The 21,047-nt window shown below is 46.4% G+C and overlaps 1 protein-coding gene across 1 annotated transcript; it reads right to left on the minus strand.

Moving 5' to 3' along the window:
- Positions 1-472: 472 nt before the first annotated feature.
- On the minus strand, positions 473-15,211 carry EMP1 (epithelial membrane protein 1). Its single transcript, XM_023929112.2, has 5 exons — positions 15,026-15,211; positions 3,843-3,962; positions 3,024-3,126; positions 2,779-2,919; positions 473-2,172 (listed from the first exon to the last, which is right to left on the minus strand). Exons 2-5 carry the CDS (start codon positions 3,918-3,920, stop codon positions 2,009-2,011), a joined length of 486 nt encoding a protein of 161 aa, XP_023784880.1. The 5' UTR covers positions 3,921-3,962; positions 15,026-15,211; the 3' UTR covers positions 473-2,008.
- Positions 15,212-21,047: the final 5,836 nt, after the last annotated feature.

The raw sequence follows: 21,047 nt of genomic DNA on the forward strand, positions 1-21,047 counted from the left end.
CCCCAAGATTTCTGAGATCTGCCAGTGTCCTGGGCTTTGGACTCTTTGTTCAAGCTCTAGAACTGCAGATGTGTTTGGCCAGACAACACTAGAGAGGCAATGGCTTTACCAGCTCATGAGACCCAGACAAACACCTTGCTGATTTTGCTTCAGGACAGATGAGATTCTGCCGGAGTGAGAAAGTATGTTTCCTGCTTTCCTGGGTGTGAAGCAAAGCCTGGCACTGAGACTGAGTGATAGCACTGCTCACACTGTCTGCCTGAGCTTGCAGGCAGCCTGAAACAGGAGCTCTGAGAGTTGTTCTGCTTCCTCCTTCCCTCCAGAACAGGAAATCTCACGTACTAGCATGCAAAACAACATGGTAGTTCTGCATTGTCTTAAAGGGGTGGGCTGTGATTCAGTAAGAACAGCAAATACTTCTGCTAACAAATATCTGAAACACTAATGAGGAAAAAAAAAAACAGAGCAAAACTTTTTATTATAAAGGGAATCAGATTTTATTTTTATACCCACAAAGTTAAAAATATCCATTTCAAAATATTTACAATGACTATATATGAAATAACCTTTGTTAATGAAACACCAACATACAGTACTAGAATATATCCACCAAATTTATAAAGTCTATGTAAGAAGAAAATGTAACAGAAAGAGAGAGAGAGGTAAATAGCATCCATGCACAATCTGCACTAACATGGTTTTTTTAATACTCTCTACCTTTTAGTTGTGAATGGAGTCACAGGAAATTTTGACCTCATCTCTTGCAAATGCCTCTTGTGACTGAGTTTCTTCAAACCAACAGAAATTTGTGGGTTGTAGCAGTACCAATGCCTAACTTTCCTATGCCAGCCTTTCACAGGGGACCTTGTGCTACAGAGTGGACTCAGAATCTCTCAGCAACCCTGGGAGGTATCAAGTTTTATGGAAGAATTTGGCAGATGAAAAGCACTTGCTTAAGTGGCTGGCCTAAGGTTGTTTAACAAGGAGCAAAACTCACAAGCCCTGCTTCATCTCTCCTAATCTCTCATTAGGGAATAAATTTCCTCTGCTAACCATTATCTGCTTTTGAGATGAGCTTTGTCACAAGGAGGGGCACTCAATATCATATACCAGGTGACAGTGTCGGAAAAAAACCCTGCCTACAGATAAGGACTTGTCTCAGTAAGGATCTGTGATGCAGTAGTGCTGTTACCATGTTCTAGAGTTGAACAGAAGATTATTTTAGTGTAGACACACAGATGGTTCCCTCCCTGCTTGTGTACCACTGAGCAACTGCATCCTCTGTAATTAAGAACTTCCGTATATCTTTATCCCTACACTTTCTCTCTCTGTCTTTCTCTCTCTCCATCATCTATGCCTGTATATTTGCCACTCCTACTTGTATCTTATTCAATCATGGGAATATCAAATAGAAAACAGAACAGCAAAATATTTGCTGCCTTATTTTTGTAGATATTTTAATACAAAATTAATCTGGTTTCTATTTCTTCCTCAATTTAATGTCTTTAATGTTCACTTATGTGCATATATATATATATATATATATTTATATATTTAAAAATGTAACAAAAGGCCCATCCCGTTTGTATCAATGGAGAAGTAAAGGGGTCATAATCCTCATTGCCCAACCCACAAGGCACACTCAAACGTAAGTGATAAGGGCTCTAGGAAGGGAAAAAGATACAGCCCTTGTTTTTGTGGTGCCCTTTAATCATCGCTGCTGAGCTTGAAGTTTTGTGAAGGTATGGCACAACTTTGCAGAAAAGGAGAAGAGCTGTTTTGGGTCACTTGCAGATTTCTAGCCCCAGAAGAGCTAGATCAGTAGGAGCTGTTTCTCCCTCTTTTTGGTGAAGGAGTTTCTGAGGATTCTAGCTTTGTTATTGATTTTTCTGTGGTGGCAGTGGTGCTGATGGTGGCTGCTTTTGTCTATTGGCCCAACAGTTCTCTCAGCAGAGTAATTCTTCCCCACTCCCAGTAGCCAACCCTCTCCCCTGGACACCCATCAACCTTATTTTTTTCTAAGAACAAGGTAGAGGATGCCAATGATGAAACTGAAGCAAAAGCAGATCCAGGCTAATATGAAGCAGTAGCCATGGTGAGGATTTGTGTAGTACTCCATCATGCCTGGGAGACGAGCTGTGTAAATGGAGACTGCAATAAGGATGCACATCCCTGTAGGAAGGAAGAAGGAAAAGAGAGTTGGAAAACGCACAGAAACCAGCATTGCCGCAAGACTTCTGAAATACTGCTGTCCCCTGAGATTGTAATGCGTGTCTTGTGCCATATGAGAGAGGAGCTGCTGCCCATTAGGCTTATTTGTGGAGGATTTCTTTTGCAGCTGTGATGACATAAGACACTTGGGGCTTGTTTAGTGGGTGCCATGAGGAATAAACCTTTGTTAGGAGGAAATCGGTAATAAGATCTGACGACAGTTTGGTGCTACGTGTTGAATCCCATGTGCAGTAGCTGTCTAACTGTTTATTCCCCCGCTCCCCTCAAACACTTGAATCCTTTTTATTGTCTTTCAAAGGTATTTTGCAAAACCCACCGGGATTTCCTAATGAAAATCCGGAAATGCTTTCATTATATACAGAAAAAAAAACATCCCAACCCAACACTTTCCAATTCCCAAGTGCTTTGTTTTGTAACAAAAATTGGGCCACTGGAAACATTTAGCTGGCTGACAACCTCCCCTGATGACCATATGTGGCTACTTGTGTTCACAGAGGCAGTGGGATGCACACGTTGCCGTGGCAGGGTGTGCAGGTGCATACTCACAGCAAACCAGCATGACGGCTCCGGTCATGTAGAAACGTTTGCCTTTTTCCAGGGTGAACAGCTGGATAATGAAGAGGACGAGCCCCACAACGGAGAAAATGATCGAGAGGATCATAAAGGCTTGCACGGCTTTGAGGGAAGCTGTCAAAACACAGAGAATAGATTGGCGAAGGTCAGGACTCAGTCTTGGCGCTGCTCATCAATGTCCTGTGATTCACCACGACAAAAGTGCGGATGGAACTTACCCTCATCCTGACTGCTGACTGGCAGCTGAGTGCAGGTCCTGTTGCAAAGCAGCCAGAGTCCTGTTGAGATTGTTCCAACGTTGGAAGAACTCACCATCCAAACCTGAAACAAGATGGAACAATTGTGTCAAGGGGCAGGAAAGCTTTTTTGCTCATCTGTCAGACTAAACTGTAAAGTGAGCACAAGTAGCCCAACTGCTCAAAAATGTCGGCACAAGTGGGTCGCAGTGAGCACCTGGACAGGTGAGATTTGGCACTGGCTTCCAGTGCCAGGAGTCATTTGGTCTGAGCAAAACACCGCGAAGTCTGTTCCAATCACCATGGAGAAATCTCCCAGGTCATCCTGGCCCTCCTCCTGTGCGAGACGGCCGAGGGTCACGGCTGGCCAGGAGGGTGTGAGGAGCCCCCAAAATTCGCTCCGACGGCGGGCGGGGGGCGCGGGGCCCCGGACAGTGCCACCAGGGGTCCCCCTCGGCCCAGATTTCCCCGGGCCCCACCGCACCCCTTGGCACGGAGGAACAGCCCAGCCGCCGGCTGGGGGAACATGCCGAACCCCCCAGCCCGACCTGCAGCCCCCCTGATGAAGGGTGTTGAGGTGCTGCTGGCTCTGGGGAGGTGACAGACAGAGGTTGCCTCCTGTTCTGTCCTGGCTGCCTTCCTGCTCCCTGAGCGCACCCATCACTGTTTCGTCTCTCGCCATGACCGTGAGTGGATGTTCCTCATCCTCACCTGAGCGCCCAGCCCCTGATCCACCGTATCTAAGGCTGGCTGTCACTGCAGGAGGTGACAGCCACGTCTTGTCCAGGGCAGTCTACTTACGTTGGCAATGGTGGAGACAAAGAGCATGATGACAGTGGCGATGTGAACCACAAAGATACCAGCCAGTAGCACCAACATCTTGGGACTCTCTTCTAGGTGGTGTCACCGACACTGAGAGCTCTGAGGGAGAGCAAGAACAGAGGGAGGATATGAAGGGAAGGGCTGAGTCAAAGAACAGCATTACCATAAGCTTTGTTTACATGCAAAAACCCAGGCTGATCCTAGGTTCGCCCTGGAAATGTGGAATCACCAAATAAAAGCCTCTAAAATCTACTCAAGGGGTTAAATAGAGCCTGAAGATTAAGGAATCAATATGGGAGGAGATGTAGAGCATGGATAGATAACTTGGGGGCATTTTAAAAAAAGCCTGAATATATACACAGTTTGCTTAAATTGATGTGTGTTAATGTAAAGTAAAAATGCCATACACCAGGCCTACGTTCTAGGATGAGGAGTTTTTGCCCATGGAATTCACAGAGGTCAGGAGACATTTTTCTCTTCCTGTTCTCCTCTGGTGTCTCAGCCTCTTCCAGCTGGTCTGGGTCATGGACAGGTGGTATGGAATGGGGGACTGTGGGCTCTTTGGTGCCTCAGCTATCGAGTAGTTGTGGAGAGAGAGCCAGAGGGGTGGCCACTACTCTGTAGATCACTCCTTTGAGTGAAGACTAACCAGAACAGAAATGCTGTGACATTTTCTGGAGCTGGGGAAGATGTCCAGGTTTGAAATGAAAACTGCCTGTTTCCCTTTTAAAACCTGAGGCATGCAGGTCACTTTATTAATGCAGCAAGATTCTGTTGTGATGCAAATTCCTGTTTAGTTTGTTTTGGGTATTTTTACCCCTGTACCCTGCAAACTTTTACTTTTTTTTAAGATTTCCTGTCATTGATGAACATGTGATTGGAAAGAGAGAGGAATGTTCTTTAGAAAGCTTGCATGACACGGTTTGTCAAGACTGATGGCTTCTCACTTGAAAACCTGAAATACCAGGAACAAATCTAAGCTGTGAGAATGAGTTCAGACAATTCACACAAATCAAGTGAGTATATTTCAGGCAGAAGCATTTACTGAATCCACTCTGTGACCAGTAACTTCCTAGAAAGTTTGAGAGGGTTGTGTTGCTCTTTCCCTCAGTAGTGATGGTACTGAAGAGCAGTATCAAGCATGTGATTAATGTTAGCTGTCGAGTTATTTTGGTCCAGGTGACTCAGGTAAGGTCTGATCCTGTCACCATTTGTACAGGGTGTGGCAACACTGTCATGAAACACACTTATACTTTATGATGTCTTTCACACAAACTGTGACAAAAGGCTTTGTAAAGTCCCATTCATGTGGGTTTTTTCACTTGTTGACACCACCTACTCCACTACTGTCTTTCCTCTCATTGTGGCCATGAGTGGGAGTGTATTCCTGTAAAATGCTGCAGCTGTTCCTGGCACTGCTTTGGATACAGTTTCCCAAACCACAGTGGGTAGCACAGGCTTCTCCATCAGTGGCACTTTGGCCAGTTCAGCATTAGCTGGTGACCAGGAAGAATTCCTTGAGTTTAGGATCTCAAGGAACCAGTTCTCTTATGTCACTGCTCCCACCCAAACAAGGCTTCTCTTTAATAAAACAGATTAGGTTTGGTGACTAGTCCCATCTCCTCAGCTAATCTTGTCTACTATGGGGTTTCCTTCACCTGGAGAACTCTGGAGATGTTAAGCCCTGACTTGCTGAATGTGGGCCAGGTTTTCTTGTCTGCTTTGGCGTGTCCTAGCAAACTCATGCTCTAGAGCTTGATTTTGGCGGGATGGCCCTGTGACTGTGACCCCTCTTGTCATCGTACCTCCTCTAGTGATGATCTTGGAGAAAGCACAGCCTTCTTAGGACTTTCCCTCTGACTGTAGTGACAGACACTTAGGATGTCAGCACTGCTAAAAACCAGATTCTCAACAGTATATGCAGGCTACCCCATGAACATACTTGACCAAAGAGTTAAGCCCCTTCTTTCCATGGACTGTAAAAGGAATGAGGGTTTCAAAATGCTGGATGGCAACTGATACCCATATCACCACTGCAACTCAAACTGAGGAACTATTGCTGTTGCCATGACTAAGTACCATATCTGCAGCAAACTCCTGAGTCAAATCTTCCTGTCCCTTCAACTATTTCTCTTCTTTTTTATTATTTTTTTTTATTATTTTTTTTATTATTATTATTATTTATTTTTTTTTTAACCTTGGTTCTTACACAAACTGTAACAAGTGCTCTTGACACTATAGGGTACTGGCAAGCATAAACAAAACTCTGATAAATTTGCCTGCTCTGATAAATTTGCCTTTACTGAACAGTGGCTAAACTTTTTTCTTTCTTAGATGGATGTATCTTTCCATGGCCTCTTTAAAATATCATTCAGCACTTTTTTTTTCCTTATCATTTTTAGGACCTTCAAATAAAGCTTTCTACTTGAAAGATAAAAAACCTACTTTCATGGCATCATAAGGACTAGAACAGTCCTTTTAAATGCATCTTTTGTTTGCATTCAGAAACGGAAATGAGGGATGTTACTTTACAATGTAAAAAAGAAGCCAACCCAAAATTATGACCTCACACCCAGGACTTTGACCAATACTCTAAGAAAAAACTGAAATCCTTTATTCCCTTTGCTTTCTCTGCCTGTTCTAGCACTGCAGGAGCGCAGTGTTAGTTCAGGTGCTTTCAGTGCACCTACTTCCTGAGAACGTCAGCACCTCTCCCTGAATACTCACGCTATCAAATGCAAACTCCCCCAGGGGATATGTGCTCACGGCTTAGTTTTGATTCTTTGTGAGTTAAAGCACAAGCCTCCCTCTGTATTCATTTGCTTTCCCCTTTCTTCATCTCTCTCTGCCTGTTAAATAAAACACGAGAGAACGATCCCAGAGGAGCCGTGGGTGAAGGAATGGCACTGAAATAGATTCACTTCTGTCTCTGATGCTATGGCGTGGACTTTTCCTCCCATTAGACAGAGAAACTGGCAGAGTGTCAGGGACTGACAGGATACCGTTTCCATTTGTTAAGTGTGAGACATCTTTCTCCACTACAGGGTGGGGTCACATTGCTGGAGCAATAGGACAAAATTGCATGCAAATGCCTTTTCTTCCATTCTCCTACCTAAACTGCAGCTGCATTTGGAGTTCCTCAGGCTCTTCTTGGGCTATGAGTCAGTCTTAGCCTTCCTAGAGCCGCCAGTTTTTTCCACTGACTCACCCCAAAGCTCTCAGACCCCACAATAATTTAACCCTGAAAGACTGAGTGCTCAAGACACTGTCAGTTTTAGGACTGCTTCTCAAGAACCAGTCAAGCAATCAATTTGTGAATCTCCCCCAAGCATCTTTCAGAGGAGAGAGACTGATTAAGCCAAGAAACAAAGGAATGAGATATAACAGTAGGACTACTGAGCTAGGGCAGGCTGGTGGGAAAGTGAATGTCATGCACCTGCTCAGCAGCCCGCATGAGTCAAGAGAAGATCTTGTGCTGATAACAGTGGACTGACTTCCCTTTTCATGGGTGATGGATGAAGAGAAATAACAAGCCACACCAACAGTAAGCACAAATAAGAATTACCATAGGAGCCTTCAGTACAAAAAAAAAACCTGCAGAGAAGCATGACAGACTCTTAGTTGTGTAGAAACTATTTCCCTGACCATGCAGGAGTACACATACTGGAGAACAACACACAGCTCTGCTGCACCCCAGTTCAAGTGCAAGCAGGCTGGTACTATCTATTGAAAACTAAGACAAAGTCTTCTCATGCAGGCAGATTGTTGCCACCCATATCACCCCTCTGTCTACTGAAGTGTTTTGGATCCTTCTGTCTGAGGGCAATACTGAGAAGTGAGTCCTTGCCCCTAGTTTGCTTCTTAGCAAAGGATCAGGATGGAATGTGAAGTGCCACTTGGAGATATGATAAAGGCCAGTGGTATAGTTTCTCAAATATAGGGAGTGAGTTACCCAAGAGGGTAAGCCAGATTAGGTAGAGGTTCTTTGCTTCTGACAGAAAGTGCATTGCGGTGAAAGGAACTAGAGGGTGAGTGTACAGGATTTTTCTGCAGGAACAATGGGGTTGGTTCGGGTGAAAAATCAGGGCACTCTCAACTAAATTTGAAATATTTCAGATCTCAAGTACTTCATCTGACTTCCATTTCCATCTCCCTCTCTGAACTGAGGTCCCTGCTTGGGACTGCCTCTCCCAGGCTGAGTTGGTGAAGTATACTGTGAGAGATGCTGGCTGAGGTGAGAACCCAGCCAATATCCTATAGCTCCCTAGAGTCTCCAGGGAGCAGAGGACATCTAAATCACACTGCCTGTGCACACTGGTGACCTCTGACTCCTTTCAAAGTGAGTTTTTCAGCTGAAGACCCTCTACTTTGATACATTAGATTTCTCAACAATGGAGAGATGGCCTTTTGGGGAAAAAACAAATGCTTTTGGTTAGAATGTTAACAAAAATCTCCATAGACTGAAAACCACTAACACAAAAGAAATTCTGCCTTTCCCAGCTGCCACTACAGAATATAAGGAAGGCAGCAGTAAGTCACACCTGTGGTCTGACTCTCCCAGTCTCTGATGGGGACAATAGGAGGTCCAACATTTAGAGAAAGCATGTGAACTTGGCCACTGTCTGAGTGGCGCGGAATCCCAGCAGGAATACTGGTGGTTGAAATCAGGGCCAAAGCCACTTGGAAAGGGAGAAGAAAACTGGAGAGTAATGGACAGAAAGTAAAAACTGTTTGGTATTGTTTGAGACAGCCACAAACTTCCACCTCCGTTACCAGCACATTCCTCAGTGCAAAGCCAACCCACAAATAGCAACACTGCCATGCTACTACCAGTAAGGGAAACCTCAGTGTGGGATAAAACCTTCTGCAGGATTTATACATATGCCTTTTGATTGAGCTGAGGCCATCACTGCATCTTAGACCTGCTACAAGTGAACACCTTGTCCTTGTGTGGGCTATGAGCATCAGTCCTCATTGTGCCCAGAACCATTTGGCAGGATGCAAAAATGTGAATATCTCTCTGATATTTTGGGGGCATGATGACTTTGGACATGTCACATTGTTACTAGAAAGCTCATGACAACTTTAAACAACAGGGAAGAATCTTTTTGCATTTACCCTTTGCTCTGTCTCTTGCTTCAGATCCTGATGAATCCAGAGTCCTTGCTGACTCCAGACTTTCACAAACTACTGTATGTCTGCACTGCTGTTGACAGCCTGGTTTTGGCAGACCAGCCTGACTCAATTTACAAGTTAGATGCTTTTTATAGACATGTGGATGAGTAGGCTGGTGCCTCTGGAAAGAGATTTCACATGTGTGGGAGAAGGGTTGGGCATGAGGCGTGTGTGGGCACACGGAGACCTTTGGAGCCTCTGGTTTATGGCAGTGAGATTTCACGTACATGTGGGTAGTGGCTGTGATGATCACATGGGGTACAGCAAGGTTGTAAAACCAGCAGATCAATGTCAACCAAAAGGAGAGTGTAGACCAGCCTGAGGGGCTACAGCTGAAAATAAGTTAAAGTAAATAGAAGATTTTTGTCTGGTTCTTATGAAGCATTTCCTGGTGGAGTGGACTCCAAGAGATGAGTGGAACTGCCTTCCCAAGGGAGAGGGGAAACACCAGCATGGGAAAAATGTCTTAGGGGATCTGACAAATTCCTCAAGAATCCACCCCTGGTGATGAACCTCCACTGACCAAGAGATGCAGAGGGGAGTCACAAAAGATGACACATAAGGGTTTTCCAGCTCTCATGCTCATGATTCATGTGAGAGCGGGGAAATATAAGAACTCCTAGGGCAGACAGTGAGAAACTGGAATTTTCTCCAGAAGAAACCACCCTCGAGCGCTCAGCCATGTGACAACATCAACTGAAACTCCAATGCTCGCTTGGTAGTCGGAAAGGGAAGAGACAGCTGCCTGGAGCCTGGCAGGCAGCCAGCAGCCGCTGCTGGAGGAAAACACTGTCACTCCTCACTCTAGGCACACCAAGGAAGGGCTGGGACTGATGGGCAGCTAGGAAGAGGGAGGGGTGGGGAAGGGGGCCCCAGAGCTAATGGAGGCACAGAAGTGTTCCTCTGCACATCCAGAGGGGTGATCTCACCCCTTGGAGCACTGCTGGGTGGTCCCTGGGTTGGTTAATTAGGCACTGGAGTTGCTGGCAGGAGCTCCAGCAGGATTCTGAGATACACAAGAAACGTTTGTGGGAGGACTGACAGTCTGGGCGTTGACGTGTTGTGTGTAGGGGTGTGCATCTGCAGCTCTGTGTGGCTCCCTCAATGAATGGGAGTGCATCCATGGTTCCCTGTGAACTCTGTGTGTGTGTGTGTCTGTGTGTGTGCACAGCTTCTTTATGAGTGCATGGATCTATCTGTGCCACACTGGCAGTGCCCACGTGGGAGAAACTATCTGACAGCTCTGGCAGGAAAGCTCAGGTTACAGAGTGGTATGAGCAAAAGTACACAGGTCACTTCTGCTGGGACTTCCTGCTTTTCCTCTTTGCAACAGCCCTTAGAGGTTGAAGGACTGTGAAGTCCACATCAGTTGTGTTTTGGTTGCATTCTTGGATTAAAACTGCAGTCCTGTGGATTACATAGACAGTTTTGTCTAGATATTCCTGTTTTTCTTTTCCAAAAGAGTGTAACTCTAAAAAAGAAGTTGCATCTTATACTGTGTCTGTCTCTCAAAACTGCAAAACCTCTGAACATGCCAGTACAGACACTGAAGTCACTGACACTCAGGCATCTAAAGAGTCTTAGCTTTTGGGTCAGTTTGCTTTCAGGGTGCCTTTGCTCCTGCAAGAAAGCTTGGAAAAGACTGTGCAGGATTCAAATACAAAACGGTGTGGAAGCTCCTTCTTTCAACCAAAGTGCATAAGTGATGAACTGGGGGAGCATGTGTATAAAGCAGACACAGCCTGGAGCTGCTCAGTGCTCTGTGCAGGATGGGATAAAGGTGGTTGTGGTGTAAAATACCTCATCTGGCTTTCAGAGGGCTCCTTACACCTGTGGTCAGTACGGTATAAGCTGGCTCATGTTACATGTGGGTTTGGAGGCATCAGGAGCTGCCCTGCTGAGGGCACACCGTGCTGGCTGAGTTGCAGCCACTGGAGGCCAGCTAGCAGGTGGGTTGGCTCAGCTGCCTAAGGTGTCACAGCCCATGGATGTGCCCAGCTCTCCTTCAGCAATGGATCACATTCCTGGAGCTGGTCTTCAGCAATCCTCTGACCAGCCTGCTCCAGCCTCTGAGCATTTTGCCCCCTCTTGCTCCCATGGCTGTCACTATCCTTCCCAGAGGCTTTCTGGAGCCCACACAGGGGAGATATCTCTCTGGAATGAGAAGAATGCAGACAATGGACCCAGTCGTGGCGGCTGCTTTCACAACTCCCCTGTTCAGCAGACTCTGCCCTTCGAGGGCAAAAGGACAACAAAGGTCCTCACCCTGGTTTTCCTCAAATACAAACATACTGCCAGGTGGCCCCACATCACAAGAGCTAAGCCTTCAGCATGAGTCACTGTTCACCTGTGTCAGCCACTCCAGTGCTCAGAGTTCAGTGCGTTTCCTGCAGGACTGGGGATGACCTAGCCCAGATCTGTCCCTGGGCTCTCATCATGGGTGTCTCCCCATGCTTCTGTTACAGACTGGTTTTCACAGGGTAAAGGGAATAGATCTTAATTATGATCTTGGCAAACTTGTCACTCCCTTGGGCAATGTAGGTTCTGGAGCTGAGTTGTCCTAACCTGTCCCTCCCTTCTATGACAAGGCACGGGCTATATTTGGTCTTACCAAGAGAGCAGCTTCCATATACTCTCTGCCCTCCTGAAAACTGTTCAGGAGGAGCAGGGTGCATGAAGCTGCAAATTTGGCCAGAGTTTCCTTTGTTCACTGTCAATGTGTTCTAGCTAAAGAGGTACTTTCCAAAATTCTCCCAGCAGCGTTTGAAGAAATGACACTCCAGATGGCAGCCCCGAGATGTGCTCCTTTGCTGCTCTGCCTGCAGTGTAATGGCAGAAAGCAGCTTAAGAGGCACTCCAGATTTCCCTCTGGGCAGTTTATATGGGGAACTGCTGCTACACCCTGTGCCATGCTGTGGGATGACTGCATATGGACTGGACCTGACAGAAGATCAACGCAGGCATAATTGAGATGTGCTTCGGCACTTTTGTTCACTGCCACCTGTTACAGCACTATGTGTTAGGCTATGAGTTAGTTATCAATCCTGGCAGGGCCATGGACAAGAGCCTCCTTTTCTGTGAATGCTGCTTTACCTCAGTTGAAAAGACCAATGAAGTATTAAGCATCCATCTTCAGATGTGAAGATTGGAAATCCCCTTCCTTGCCCTCCCTTTTAGAGAGTAAAAGAGCAGCTCCAGGCCTCTTACTTCTCCCTGCCTTGAAGGAAGGGAAAATAAATCTCATCTTTCAGTTTTATCTCATTCATTTTTTTGTTGGAAAACAGAAGGAAGGAAAAAAATTAGGAATGCCATGCCTTGCAGCCTGCCTTGTGTTGTGCTGGGTGACAGTGCTGTCACTTCCCTATTGAAAGGTACAAGCACAGGAACCTGTCAATATCAAAGCAGTGCTAGTTCTTGCCTTACAGGGCACTTGAGCATCTGAGGGCAAATTCCAGCCCACCACCTCCTTTGCCATCCATGCAGCACTCAGTGAAGGGAGCACTAAGTGAGCTGGGGGGTGAGCAAGGGGAGCCCTGCCATGGGAGGGGTGTCCCAGCAGCCAGCTGGGGATTGGGGGATCTGTGAAGCCCCACGGGAGCCGGCAGGGCTATGGAAGCAGGCTCCCTCCCGCTTTCCCTCGCTCTGAGGAAACAGAAGAGGGAACAGGCTGAGTGCCGTGTGCGAGCCTTGTGGCTGGGAGGGTGAGGAATAGAAGGATTAGTGCTTGCAGCAAATCTCCCCCATCTCATTACAAGCAAGGCCCTGAGGTGGGTCTTTTACCAAAAACATGCTGGCTATTATCAGCAAATCTCCCAGAACTGTTTCAAAATACACCCCCTGCTCCACCCCAGACCACCAAACAGTAATTCCTGCGTGCACTTGCATCGCTCCCACACTGCAAAATTGAAAGACCACCGGCTAGGCCAGAAGGGCCGGTTTTACAAGCCCAGGGCTCGCTGTCCTCAGCAGGGTCTCACCAGGGGAGCACTAGCAGCCCTGCACCTGAGGCACCCACTCCAAAACTTGGTGCTTCTCCGCAGAATCCCACTGCATTAATCCCTCCTGCGCTAGTGTGTCCCTGGGTGTGGCTGGACTGCGTAGCTGTTGGACATCTCCCTTGGGATGGCGTGTGCCCAGTGGAGATCCCCACTGCCACGCAGGGACAGCCGGGATGGATGGCTCAGGCCGTGTGTCACGCCTTTGGGTGGTTAGTCACAGCTGGGAGAGCTGCCACAGTGTCCTACTGACAGGAATTCCTTAGGTGGGTGTGCAGGGCCTCCCGGGAAGGCGCTGCATTTCAGGGGGTGCTTCCAGGCACTGCGGTGTTAGTAAGGTAGCTCAGTTTTGATCCTTTTCTGATGCTAATCCCCAAGGGAGCAAATAGAAATAAGCTGCCTTCAAGCCCTCACTCTCTCAGTGCTCCCAGTCACCAGGTGGACTGGGTGGAGGCATTTGGCTGGCTTAAACCCCAGTTATCATAGGAACAGTAGCTAAAGGGCTCCAAGTTTTCACACACTTCATGCCCACCTCCCTTGAGTGTTTGCTTGGAAAAGAATCCCACTACATCCAGAAATGTCAAGTGGGCAGTTCCTGGGCAAATCTGCTCTCGGAGGTGCCTTGAGGTATTCAAAGCTTCTGGGTGAAAGTTGTTCTGTGGCCACAGCATTTTTTTAAAATCAATATGATTTAATATGATTTAATCATATTAAATGACAACTTCCAAAATTGCTTTTTTTTTCCATTCTGGTTTCTGACTGCCCTGGAAACACTCACTGCCTCAGTTAGTTTCCCCACCACTCCAACACATTTATTTCTCAGTCAGGAGGCACCACTGCATGCAACAGGGCCAGAGGGGACTTAAAAATTCACAAAATCCATCCTATTTCTAAAAAGTTACAGTCAGCTCAGCTTCCAGTTCATTCATATAGTAATTATCCACAGTCCTGGCCTGAGCCCCACCCATTCCTGTCCGTATTGGGCTAAATACTGTTCAGACTCTTTCAAACCCTTGAAACTGGGCAGGGGCAGGCTGAGTTCCTGCAACAGGAACCAGTGCGGTGCCAACAAACCGACTTCGCTGCACTCCCTTTCTCAGACCTCAAAAATAGTTCAGATTTGACCACAGGATGCAAACCATAGCAGGCAGATGAAACAAGAGAAATGGTGAAGAAGAGGAGGGAAAGAAGAAAGGGGTAGTTGCATGGGAAAAGGCAGGTGAAGAGGGCAGAGTTGCCAGTCTCTGGAATCCTACACTTCCCATCAGTGTCCCTATCTCCTTGACACACCCTACTAGCAGACCATGGTGCTCCTAGCAATTCCCCCTGCTCCCCCTCTTTGCCCCACAGTGCTCCCCACTCCAGTGTCTGTGCTGCCACAGAAGGTGTAACGCGCATTTCTACCCTTCACGTGGCTTTGCTCAAGAACTGGGGCTTGGCTTCAGACTCAGGAGCCAGAACCCCCAGGAAAAGAGAGATTGTCTCCGTTATACCCCAGAGTCTGCACCTTTGGGGCCTCTCAGTCTTCACTTGGAATGATTGCTATTGTTTTAAATTAGAGCTTGGCAAACTAATTACGGAGGGGAGAGAGACAAGCAGAAATATTTGAGCGCCAGAAAAACTGAGCCTGCAGCCCTAATTCCAGGGAGGCATTTTTCCACGTTTGTCAACAATGCTACTCCAAAAGCACAGAGCAGCTCCTGAGCGTGAGCTGGCCCAGGTTTTGCACGTGTCCTGGAGGTGAAAATAACATTGCTGCTGCCAGCACTCCAAGGCTGCAGACAGGGCACCCCTTGCAGCGCCCCTTTGCCCCGTAACGCAGCTGGATTGCAAAGCGAAAGATGAAAATTAAGGTGCGTGCCATGGCCAGCTCGAGTGCCAAGATGAAGAGAAGTGAAGGAGCAGAGGAGAAGGGCAGACTGGTGCTGCTAGGAGAGGGGAGCAGCCACTGAAGGAGAAAAGTTGGTGAGGATTTTCAAGAACAGCTCTTACCGTGTGGGCTGGGGCCGGTGCTGGCACCTGTGGAAGAAGGAGCGTGCTGGGCTGCAGTGCCGATGTCCTGGAGTGCGGAGCTGGAGTGAAGGGGAGTGACCTGTGGTGGTTTAAGTTTCCTCCGGTGGTGTGGGAGGGTGGTGTCTTTCCACTCTGTTTTAAAGGAGTTACTATGAATCAGACTGCCTTTAAAGAGAAGGGAAAAAAAATAAAATTAATGAGCTACGCCCTGTTTTGTTGGCAGGGTGTCAAGAGTCTCTGGGAGGAAACCAGCGATTCAAAGAAATCTGTGCAGGGCTGCCTCTGACTCAGTGTGCAGCAGAGAGACCGCAGCCTGGAAAAACGGCTGACGCTGATCCAGCTGAGTAAGAGAGGCCCACAACAGCATCTGTTTATAAAACTGAACTTCTGGTTGTCATAAAAAAAAAAAAAAAATGTATAGTTACAAATGTGGCAACAGGGCTTCAACAATAAAATCACTCAAACAAACAGTGGGTTGGCAGGGGGGATCCCGAGGCTGGGTGAGTCACCAGGTCCCCTCCCCGTGCTGCACGGAGAGAAGTCACTGAGGCTGACAGCACGGGGGAATTCAAATTGGACCTGTGAGGTTGGCATGGACAACACTTTGGGGAATATATCAAAGAACAGAGATGCTCAAAATCCAGCTCTGGCCTGGTGGTGACTCTGGAACAATTTGGCCAGATAGTGGTGGTTTGCTTCCACAGAGAGAGCAGGCAGGGAAGAAGAAATAAGGAGCTTGTTAGTCACAGTTTTCTGAGGTCAGCATTTCTTGCCATCTTAAAGACTTCTAAAAATAGATCCTTTACATTTGCTGAGAATTGGCTGGTGGAGTTGTCTCATAGATGCTACAGGCAAGATTGAATAGGGATGTTCTTGAGATGTGGGTGAAAGGGGAAGAAGTTTGTCAGAAAGCATCCGAGTTAAAATACGATCCGTACTGTGATAGAGTTGTCTATCTGCTACTGCAAGGAATCAACCCTGCCTTTGCAAGGCCCAGCAAGAAATAAGCAGGTACTGACAAAATACCTGGCAAAGGCCTTTTCCACTTTAATGAGGATGACACTGGATTGCCTTTATTTGAAAAAACAAAGCTGATTCTCTTTGAAATCTATACAGATTAAAAGATCTTGCTGATTTTCAGATTATTCCCTCTGTCTGTTGTTATTGATATGTGTCTGGTCTAATTTTAGACTACAGCAACCTGCTTTAAAAAAGAGCTATGGATAAAACAGCAGGAAAGATGACACATATGGTGGGCAAAGACAATCCCATGGGAATTTTTCCATTAATGGAAAGTAAAGACAATCTTTTTTCCTCCAGGATAAAATAAGCCTGTGTTTAATACCGGTGAATTAGAACGTGCTTCTTGTTGATTTATATGAATACAATATTCAGGGAAAGGAAAGTTTATTTGCTTACCCTGCAGTAGAAGCTGGCAGTTGCATTGAGCTGCGCCATCCATTTCCCCTGCTGTGTTCCCCTGGCAGAGTTTATTGGAATGAGGGATGCTCAGCTCCATACAAAATACTAGAGTGAAGGCTCCCAAAGCAAACTGTGTTGACCAGAGTTCAGCTGTGGTGAAGTATCCTGTGCCCCAGACCTGCTCACAAGTGACTGCCCACCTGCCAGGGAGCAGCTGCCTGCAATCACAGAATTGCTTACTGGGACCCCGCAGATGGAACACCTGTATCAAAAAGACACTCACGTGGGACAACAACAGTGGAGCCCCCTAAGAGGCTGGGTATGAAGTGAGACGTGGTTGGCAAAGCATTATTTGTCCAGAAAGAGCAAACTAGTTTTGTGCAAACTGCCCTCTAACCTGGGAGGCCATGACAGGCAATGGCTGATATCAGAGGCTTCACAGGGAGGCAGAGGTGTTCTGCAGCATCAGCTTCCCCACAGGAGCATTGCTTTCTAGCTCTCCATCTGGAAGTGTTGGTGCCCAGCCAGCAGAGAGGAGAAGAGTGACCGGACAGGCCGCACAGGCTGTGACCGTGGCCCCGGAGGAGCGCTGGTACCCTGCCAACCACTGGCTTCATCCCTGCTGCCAGACCTGTCAAGCCAGTGTGAGAGGGGGTAACAGCACGTGCCAAGTGAACAAGAGTGCGGATAGATGCTCCTGTTTGGGAACAATGCTGCGTGTCAGCAAGATGATGGTTTAAGGAAGAGAGGGTGTCCTTCTCATGCCAAGGTACAATGGGGACAGGGGAGAGTTCAGCTTCCATTTAGCATATTGGTAGCTTGTTGAGATACTTCCACTTTTCATCTGGATACTGAGAAAGGGTAGGAGTGAGAGAACTTCCTACCAGTAGCTTAAGGAAGGAGAAAGTTTCAAGTTGATAAGATTTAGCATGTTTTCTGTAGCTGTTTCTGTGGATGAAGGGTCAGCCCAATATGTCTTTGTGTGTGTGTGATGGAGAACCACCTCTATCCGCTCATCCAGAGAAGAGGCTGGTATTTGTATGTTTCTGTAGCAGTTTCTTCCTTTATGGTGCGTGGTTTCCACAAGGCAGGTTGTAATAGAAAACCCATGACATGAAAAGTCTCAACATGAGATCAAAAGTCTTAAGCATTCTGCAGGTTTGACACACAAAGGCTGAATTACCTAAGATTCCCATGCCATACTTCATGGTGTCCCTTGACTTAAGCATCACTCATTTCACAGGCTTTTCTGAGTGCCTGCAGTTTGTTAATTGGAGGTGGTCAGGTCAAAGCCATGAGAATTTCAGAGGTGAGAGTCTGGATTAGCATTTCCACGGGCAATGAGAGGGTGAAGCTTTCCCACGTGTGCCATGCCTTTGCTGAAGTTCTTCCCAAAGAAGCAGCTTGCAGCTGTTGTAACTCTGCTTGTTTTGCCATTACCCACACATTTGCAGGCATTACTACTGTCTGTGAACAGTAGCCCTTGGCATTAGAGGTGAGTGTCCACAGTGACATTAGATAAGACAAGCATTAAGCTTCTGCAAGCCCAGATCAAAGAAGGAATAGAGGATATGACTGGGAAATGGAGTGTGGAGTTAGGAGTAGGGGAGGCATGGTCAGGCTTGGCTGGAAACAGATCTAGAATGTATCTAGAACAGATTGTTTTTAGAGACTGGGGGTGCCAGGAGAAATAGACCATACGTGATGTCTCTGGACTTTTTGCAGATGCAAGAATCTATGCTTGGGAAAGTTCTGTAACTGAGTTTCCATGCTCTCAGCAGGAATTTAACTATATGCTATTTGGATGTGCTTTTCTGGCTAACTATGTGCAAACACATATTGCACATTAAGCCCCCCTCAGTCTAAACAGCATATCTCTCTACCTAAAGTGTTCCTCTCTCTTATATGTGCTATTTACTCTGTGCATCATCTTGCTGGCTGGTTGCAGGACAAATGGAAGTGATATGATGTTCGCTACTTCTACACTTGTCATGACACGGGGAAGGCAGGGTTGAGCCTCAGCTGGTGTGTGGGTTTAAAGAAATAGAAACCAGCGAGTTTCATACTGCTCTGTAGTGGTGTAACTGATCTGTTTGTGTGTGTGTTGTGGGGTTATCCACGTGATACAATAATTTGCAGAGACATCAGATACATCTCAGAGACATATGATAAACTGCATTTGTCACACCTGACTGCAGGGCTTAAAATGTGAGCAGTCATCCACTGAGGAGAGGAAAGGGCGGTGGTTCCCTTATTTATAGCTTCACTCTGTTTGGAGGAAGCAGATATTGGAAGTCCCACCTCTGTGGTTTTTGTCATTTTTGTAATGTGTCTTGTCATGTTCCTGTTCCTCCAAGGACTGCTAGATGTCCAGTACTTAGGGTGGCTGACTTTGCAAGCTCAATAGTACAAGAAAAGGGTGGATTACAGTCAACATTGAACAGATGTAACTCTTCCTGTGCACAGTTTAGTTTTTGGGTTGGGTTGTTGTTTTGGTATTTGATTTTTTTGTGATTTTTTTTTTCTTGGGTTTTTTTTTTTTTTTTGGTGTGTTTTGTTTGGTTTTTTGTTTGTTTTGTGGTATTTTAGTTTTGTTTTTTTTATGTCAGGGATGATTTCCGTCCTAAGTACTCTAGTAACTGTATGATGAACAAAACCCACAGAAACATCTACGTATGGTTTTTCCAAAATCACTGAGGGCTGCCAGACTGACTGATCTTTGGAAAGTGTAAAATAGGTATTGAATAGAAAATGCACTGGGTTTATAGCATTTGTGTAGGCATGACTTGCCACAAAGCTTTAACAGGTAAAAATTGGAATAGTTCCCTCCAGGACTTCAGCTGTATGACTGGGATCTGTGACAGAATACATTTCCCACACCTCACTTATCACATCTTGAGAAGACCCAGAAGTTCCCTTTTTTCTTAACAGGAATAAAAAAAATTGACATGGGCATGAGATAAGGAAATCATGCCTACCATGGTTTCATAGTGACTGGAATTTAGTTTTGTCCTCCCGTTTGGAAATGACCATAAGTTTGTTCTTATGTCAGAAAGGGAGGTATGATTCTGCTGTGCAGTGGGTAGACTTGCATCTCAGACTGTCTGACAATCACACTGTGGTTGCTGCAGAAGATTCTGTGGGCTTACTTCACGGCAATCCATTTGTGACTGGTGGAGGGTTTGAACTTGTTCTCAAGGGATGGGTAGCCCAAAGGTGCCTTGGCTTCCTAGGTGCTGTTGGATGAGTTGAATATGATCCTCTGGCTGAGGCTCTGAACACATAGAGGAAGCAGCATGAGCTAGCTGGAACTAGGATCAAGGACCCAAACCTGCAAGAAATAGCTTTTTTCTGTGCTCTGATGTAAAAGAAGGTGTGGTGAGAGCCATCTGAAATGTGGTTGTCTTCCCCTGATTTTATAACATCAGGAGAACTGCAGTCCCCATCTCATTTTCCTTTAACCTCCATCTTAGTCTCTTTCTTTTTTCCCTTGGAAATGGCCCAGCTTATGGTATTTGCTTATTATGTGCAAATGGTACCTCTGCTCTGGCAGACCCATCTGAGCTGTCACTTTCCACAAGAACCTCTCCCACTCCACATCAAAGGGCTGGTGGTTGGTGGTGTTCTCCACCTGCACATGAAGCCCTTTCTTATGCAGTCTGGCAACCAAAGAGGTTTTCTTTATTGCTCTCTCCTGCTCCTGGTTCATTTCTTTCTTCTGTGACTGTTGTACTGTGCACTGCACAGTACTGAGTGCTTCACCAACAGGTTTTGACATATTAGTAGAGGCAACAAATCCTACAAGCACCAAGAAATGACTTAAGTTTACAGTGCCTTACTGTTCTTTCATTCAGTGACAGCAAAGTGAATTAGCTGTTTGCCTGTCCTGCATCCTAGACTGCAACTGTGTTGATTGTCCATAGAAATGGACCTTGGCTAAGAGGCCAAGGCAAGGGCAAGGTGCCATTTGCACTGTGGTTGAGGTTTGATAATGGGACATACTTCTATTTGTCTGCTGCTCCCATGTGCTGTATGCAAGTGCTAGTTCTACTCAAGGCTTGCTGGACTTTGTTCTTATGCCAGATGTTGGTGTTCTGAGAAAGTTGTAGAATCTCCTTTTGCAGCCAGAAGTAAGGTTTGGAAGGCACGTGGAGGCTTCTGTACTTGCTTCTCACTCTCCACAATATCCTGCTTTTTTTTAAACTCATCATGCATTTATGGAAGTAATGTTATGGTGCCACAGGCTCAACAGATATGCAGGAAGAGTGCTAGCCTGGGAATATAGATGGCAGAGACTGCAAGGTTAATATGCCAGACCTGGCATACTAACCAACCAAGCAGGCAGATCACTTTCACAACTAAATGTAAAGAAAAGCACAGGGAAGGCTTCCTAGTGGTTTCCTCTACTGGTCTCCCTTTGAGGGGAAGGGTTGATGGGAGGGGGAAAAAACACCAAGCTCAATGCATCATCATCATCATCAAAATAGGGAAGTGTCTCTGGGATGGAAAGACAGCTAGACATTGACAAGGTCAGGGCAGGACAGAGAGGGCTGAACACCATGGGTGGTGCTGCCAATAA

The sequence above is a fragment of the Cyanistes caeruleus genome, chromosome 4, assembly GCF_971803275.1.
Source record: "Cyanistes caeruleus chromosome 4, bCyaCae1.hap1.1, whole genome shotgun sequence".
NCBI classification, from domain to species: domain Eukaryota; kingdom Metazoa; phylum Chordata; class Aves; order Passeriformes; family Paridae; genus Cyanistes; species Cyanistes caeruleus.

Excerpts from the sequence above, each read along its gene's own strand:
- EMP1 (XM_023929112.2), bottom strand. The coding sequence starts at position 3,920 with ATGTTGGTGCTACTGGCTGGTATCTTTGTGGTTCACATCGCCACTGTC. Across the intron at positions 2,920-3,023 it reads AGTCAGCAGTCAGGATGAGG|CTTCCCTCAAAGCCGTGCAA; the intron begins GTAAGTTCCATC and ends GTGTTTTGACAG. Across the intron at positions 2,173-2,778 it reads AGCCGTCATGCTGGTTTGCT|GGATGTGCATCCTTATTGCA; the intron begins GTGAGTATGCAC and ends TCCTTCCTACAG.